At 45.2% G+C, this 6,512-nt stretch overlaps 1 protein-coding gene across 1 annotated transcript in view; it reads right to left on the bottom strand.

The window, feature by feature from the left end:
• Positions 1-652: 652 nt before the first annotated feature.
• LOC311325625 (histone-lysine N-methyltransferase PRDM9-like) overlaps positions 653-6,512 on the bottom strand; it is a gene marked incomplete at its 3' end in the record, with an annotated part of 14,042 nt that continues 8,182 nt past the window's right edge. The window contains exons 9-10 of the mRNA XM_084458346.1: positions 6,210-6,512; positions 653-660 (exon numbers count right to left, since the gene is read on the bottom strand). The exon at positions 6,210-6,512 is cut by the window's right edge and continues 240 nt beyond it. Of these exons, the coding sequence (XP_084314472.1) occupies positions 653-660; positions 6,210-6,512 (311 nt within the window). The remainder of the gene's footprint in view (positions 661-6,209) is intronic.

The raw sequence follows: 6,512 nt of genomic DNA, 5'->3' as shown, positions 1-6,512 counted from the left end.
TTCTGATGGATAAAAAAAATCTTTGAAATAGCAAATCTTTACAGGCGTAACAAACAGTGCTCGACGGTGAAACGTTCCCAAGGTAGAGAGAGAGATTACAAACACAATTTATATACACTTCTAGTCGTGACTGCTAGTCTTTTCAAAGCTCTTAACCAATCAGTGAAAGCCCGGAACAATGACGCGTTTCACTGTTCAGATCCTGTCTAGAGCCCGCCTCCTGAGACAGGAAAGATGCTTCAACATTAGGTTCACGACGCCCTCTTCTGGATATGTAATGGTAGTGACCAGTTCTGACTTAACCATGACATTATTATCCTGACATGCATTATGCGTGACCCCTTTATTTATTTGAGGTCTTATATGAATGTCCAGTGCTGACCATGTTCCTCCTTGTTTTAAAAAGGCGCCGTCTCCTCTTGTTCTTTAGTCCTGGACCAGGGCTACTTGTTCTTTCCTTTCCATTCATTTCAATATGAGAGGTGTGACCGCAAGACTGACGACCACTTCATCCAGACAATACGTAGACTAGATGGTTCCCAAGTGTGAATGTGTCTGCTCTCCAACTTCAGCGCTATTGAAAAGCTGAATTCCTCCTCATTCTCACTAGAAGTGCTAACGGGCTAAATCACCAGCAACTGAAACTGACTTCTTAGGTACCTGGATGTGGAGGAGAAAAGAAGGGGTCAGAGTTCAAGGACTATGCAAACACCTTCCCAGTCCAGTCCGCCTCCCCCTGCTGTTGGCTGTAGCCCTGGTTCTGGACCCAGACTCGGAACTGAATGTTTGATTGATCTTAAAATGAACTCATATTGGTGTGATTAGGCCTACGAATTATTCTTGTTTTTTTGTTTTGTATTTAAAAAAAAAAAAAAAATCATAAGTGTGCTCAGTCCTATACTATTTGGGTCCCTAAATTGTCCCTCAGTCATCAAAACTTTGATATAGCCTCGCTTTAGGAGAGCATAATCAAACCTGCTAGATAAAAGCACCTGACATTACTCAAACAACAACAAGCTGGTCCTGATTAAAGGGATTTGGATTTGTGCTTATTATTTAACTCCTGGAACTGTCTCACACCCATTCCCTGCAGCCCATAGATGAGATTCTAGGGATCGTTAGAATACTTGTTTTCCAAAGTATGCAAGATGAGGACGTGGGCGGGTTTAAAGGATCCGTGATCAGATTTCAATTGCGTTTATGGTCTTCTAACATTAGACTAGCCAAGATCCTGCTGTAGGCTATTCATATCCATCTGCCTGGTTAGCTTTCTATCTGATGTTGGCTAGCTAATGTTAGCTGGTGCTTTTATTAGCTAGCTGGGCATCCCTGGGCAGCGTGGGGGAAATATCACCTTGTGTTCCTGGAGGAAGAATCAGTGTTTTGTGGTGTGTTGAAGCAGGTCTGTGAGCTTCAAGAATGTTAGTTGGGGAGGGAGAGAGCCCTTTCCACTAGCCCAGAGAGATAAGACCTGAAGGAGGAGGTCTTAAGATGAGGTCATCTTGGCTGAAGAATGAGACTCATTGTTTTCTACCTTTGAAGTCTGATGTCCCTGCTCTGGAGATCAGACCTACCTTGTGAGCTCACCATGAAATTCATTAAATGTGCCTTGGTTTACGGAATATATTTACTAGATTGATCATCACCCTGCAAAAACCTAGATATGGCCTTTGAGGGCTGAAATCATTTTCAAGAGGTTCCTACGTCTGCAAGGAGTTGTCCATCACCATGCCACCCTAGGTCCATCCAGTACTGCACACATGATCATGTTCTGAGGGGGCGGCAGCAGCTCAGGAGGTAGAGTAGCCGTCTGGGAGCCTCCAGTTCAATTCCAGCTATCTGCTCTGCTTCGTTGACGTGTTCTTGAGAAAGACACTAATTGCTCCCAATGAGCAGACTAATACCAGCTGGCTGCCATTGGTGAGTGAATGAGAGAAGATATTAGCGCTCTACGCTATATAAGTGCACTCCACTCACCATGAGATATCTGGTGCTCTATATAATGCAGTTGTCCAGGACGGAGCAGAGCAGCCCAGGTTTGTTGTCATGTGGGATCATGTTAGTTTCCACCGGGCTGCTCTGGTCTGGGACTGGTTCACCAACCACCATACATAACTTCACAGGTGGAGACACCGTTACCCCCTTACTCCCCATTTCTCAGTCCCATTGAGGAATTCTTTTCAGCTTGGCGTTGGAAGGTCTATGAACACCAACCATATACCTGCATGACTCTCCCTGGGAGCAATGGAAGAGGCATGCAGAGACACTGAGGGGGGGTCGGACCAGGGTTGGATACTGAGGGGGGGTCAGTCCAGGGTTGGATACTGAGGGGGGGTGAGTCCAGGGTTGGATACTGAGGGGGGGTCAGTCCAGGGTTGGATACTGAGGGGGGTCAGTCCAGGGTTGGATACTGAGGGGGGGGGTCAGTCCAGGGTTGGATACTGAGGGGGGGTCAGTCCAGGGTTGGATACTGAGGGGGGGTCAGTCCAGGGTTGGATACTGAGGGGGGGTCAGTCCAGGGTTGGATACTGAGGGGGGGTCAGTCCAGGGTTGGATACTGAGGGGGGGTCAGTCCAGGGTTGGATACTGAGGGGGGGTCAGTCCAGGGTTGGATACTGAGGGGGGGTCAGTCCAGGGTTGGATACTGAGGGGGGGTCAGTCCAGGGTTGGATACTGAGGGGGGGTCAGTCCAGGGTTGGATACTGAGGGGGGTCAGTCCAGGGTTGGATACTGAGGGGGGGGGTCAGTCCAGGGTTGGATACTGAGGGGGGGTCAGTCCAGGGTTGGATACTGAGGGGGGGTCAGTCCAGGGTTGGATACTGAGGGGGGGTCAGTCCAGGGTTGGATACTGAGGGGGGGTCAGTCCAGGGTTGGATACTGAGGCGTTCCCCGTTGTCTAGCCAGGGATGACATTGCTTGTGATGTGGATGAGGTGATGTCAGACCCTGACAGAAGGCGGGATCCAGAAACCATCCACCTCATCACTTACAATTCTATATTTTGTTTACCACTGCAATCTAATTATTTGTTGCCAAGATTGTATTGATTACTGTACTGTAATTCTACTGTTCTTTATTGTAAAAACCTGCAATGGTATGAGCCGTATATGTTTTTTTCTGGGGCGGCTGTAGCTCAGTTGGTAGAGCCGGTCGTTCAGTGACCGAAGGGTCAGCGGTTCGAATCCCAGCTCAGACTGTCCACATGTCGAAGTGTCCTTGAGCAAGACACCTAACCCCAAATTGCTCCCAATGAGCAGGTTAGCACCTTGCATGGCAGCTACCGCCATTGATGGGTGAATGAGAGGCCATTGTAAAGCGCTTTGAGTGCCGCTAAGGTGGGAAAGCGCTATATAAGTGCCGTCCATTTACCATCATTTACCATATTTCTGAAGCCTCTCTATTTTGTTGCTGATTGAAATGTGAGTAGTTGTACTGGAACAATCTTTAACAGAAGCCTGTGTGAGAACATTAAAAAGGTTTACTAAGTACTAAAGACACCAGTGTTTGTATAATGTACATCAGTTTTTGTTGCTGCTTTGAAATAATATTTTAACTGGTGCATGTGTGAATCATTCTGTAGCAAAAATGGCACTGTGAAAAATTATTATTGGATTATTGGGTTTTGATTGCAGTTTCATTTTGACATAGAAGTGAGATGCTTCCCAAGTGTTTTCTTATGGCTTGTGTCGAGTTTTGACACAATGACAACCCCCCATACACACAAATGAACACTCTACAATACATCTCTCAGGTTATAAAATATTTATTTAAAAAGGTTTATAAAAAACAAGCAACATTCGGAAAAGTCATGGGTTTAAAATGCAGCTGTCCAGCCATCCAACCAACGTCAACCCTCACCAACAAATATTTCACCAACATTTCCATCCCAGTTTTTGTTTCATGTGTGGTGCGCATTCCTTGCATTTAAAATAATCTCAAATCCAAAAAGATAGCCTACTTATTCCAATTTCTGATTGTAATCTCAATTTGTGCTGCTGTGATAACAATATTATAACTACTGTTCACATTATTTATCCATGTATGTTTTAAGAGATGAATGGTTGTAAACCCTGAACTCAACCAGGTTTATTGGAATTAATGTAAACAGTTCCCTTTGCAATCACCATCTCATTTACTTCATGTTGCTGCAAAAACATTCATACACCCTAATATTTAATCACAAGCACTAACTTCTGCATCAGGATTGCTGACAAGCAATCAAACATAGTCCTTTCCATCCCTCCGTTCACTCTCCTTTCCCCTTTTATTTTGAAGGAAATGTACAGTCTGTTTTGCAGATGAATTAACTGTGTCAAACTGATTGCAGAAACTGGGTGACAAATCAAGTGACCAATTAAAAGTCTCATTGATGTACTAGACTTGTGCTTACTGTTGTGTTTCTCTGTGTGTGCAACTCTGTTTTGTTTTCTGCTCCTCCTGTTCTCAGCCCCACTCCCAGATTCCTGAGTGGATCCAGTTATAATTAATATAATTCAAAGCATTTTAATAAATATGAGCATTGTGATTTGTCATTTGTGTTTGTCACTGGATGTTATAAAAGTTATGTAAAAATGTGGTTACCTGGTGGTGCAGGTAATCAGTTCAATCAGTTATTGAATTTACGTACAGTAATTGAACAATTGAAATACTCCTGTTTTGAAATTATACCTACAGTATAGGTGTCTCAGTAATTACCCATTATATATGTGGCTATAATTTGCATGTATTTACCAGGTAAATGTTTAGTAATTGGGGGACTATGAAAGGAAGGGTTACCAAAAAAATGTTGTGTAAAAAATGAGTAAGTTAATTTAGCAATAGAAATCCATAAGCATTGGGCCAATGGGCCTAAGATATAGACAATAAACTACCGGTGGAATGGTGGTGGAGCAATAGCGGTATCTAATACGGATTACTAGTGGACCGCTGTCCCTGACGCTAATAATCCACCAGAGGTCCGCTTGGCATTCGATGAGCAAATGGCCAGGAATCCACCAGCTCGTCCATCGGGGAACTGCTGTAGGTCCACTAGCCTTGTGTTATCTGGGTTTATCCCTTACCTTTGTCCAGAAACAGAAGTTGAACCAATTGCAGCAAAATAGCTAACGTTAGAGGAATCATCAGTGTAACTGCTTTAGCCACTGACCGCTACCATTAATGTTATGGAAGCTGCTGCTAGTTGTTGTGAGCTCATGAGCTAACTGGCTATCCTGGTCTTATTGTGCTGGATTAGCATTGGAAGCATTGGAACTGATGTGTGCAGGCGACAAGTCCCATCTTTATTTATCAGACATTACTTCAAGTCATTTCCATTCACAGCTATTTCAGTGGCATGACTAGCTTCCGTCCTGCCAGTCACACACACAAGCCAGGCTGGACCTGGCCTAGTTTTTCCAAAGGCCTCTGGATCTGCCCAGTAAACTAGAACGCATCTCCAGATTTCAAGCACCAAGACGTAGCCCCGGCTGGATGCCTCCGGGTTCGAGCCTCATTTTGGCCTCGGTAGAGTAACTGCTAGGCGCAAACGGAGGAGAAAATACTGTGTTATCCCAGGCTAAGGTTATGGCTATGGGTTCTCTCCTGTATGAACACGCTGGTGTCTCTTTAAGTTTCCTGAGTGTCTGAAGTTCTTCCCGCACTGGTCACAGTGGTATGGCTTCTCTCCTGTATGAACACGCTGGTGTGTCTTTAAGTCTCCTGACTGAATGAAGTTCTTCCCGCACTGGTGACAGTGGTATGGCCTCTCATCTGTATGAACACGCTGGTGTACCTTTAACTCTCCTGACGTAGTGAAGTTCTTCCCACACTGGTCACAGTGGTATGGCTTCTCTCCTTTATGAACACGCTGATGTCTCTTTAACTCTCCTGACGTAGTGAAGTTCTTCCCACACTGGTCACAGTGGTATGGCTTCTCTCCTGTATGAACACGCTGGTGTACCTTTAACTCTCCTGACGTAGTGAAGTTCTTTCCACACTGGTCACAGAGGTATGGCTTCTCTCCTGTATGAAAACGCTGGTGTGTCTTTAACTCTCCTGACTTACTGAAGTTCTTGCCACACTGGTCACAGTGGTATGGCTTCTCTCCTGTATGAACAAGCTGGTGTGTCTTTAACGCTCCTGACCTAGGGAAGTTCTTCCCACACTGATCACAGTGGTATGGCTTCTCTCCTGTATGAATACGCTGGTGTGTCTTTAAGTGTGCTGACTTACTGAAGTTCTTGCCACACTGGACACAGTGGTATGGCTTCTCTCCTGTATGAACACGCTGGTGTGTCTTTAAGTCTCCTGAATGAATGAAGTTCTTCCCGCACTGATCACAGTGGTATGGCCTCTCATCTGTATGAACACGCTGGTGTACCTTTAACTCTCCTGACGTAGCGAAGTTCTTCCCACACTGGTCACAGTGGTATGGCTTCTCTCCTGTATGAACACGCTGGTGTGACTTTAAGTGTGCTGACTGAATGAAGTTCTTCCCGCACTGGTCACAGTGGTACGGTCTTGGCTTGTCTGTGT

Source organism: Borostomias antarcticus (assembly GCF_949987555.1).
Source record: "Borostomias antarcticus genome assembly, chromosome: 24".
Taxonomy (NCBI): Eukaryota; Metazoa; Chordata; class Actinopteri; order Stomiiformes; family Stomiidae; genus Borostomias; species Borostomias antarcticus.
Note: the sequence above shows the minus strand (reverse complement) of the source record. Positions and strands in the feature narration are given on the sequence as shown.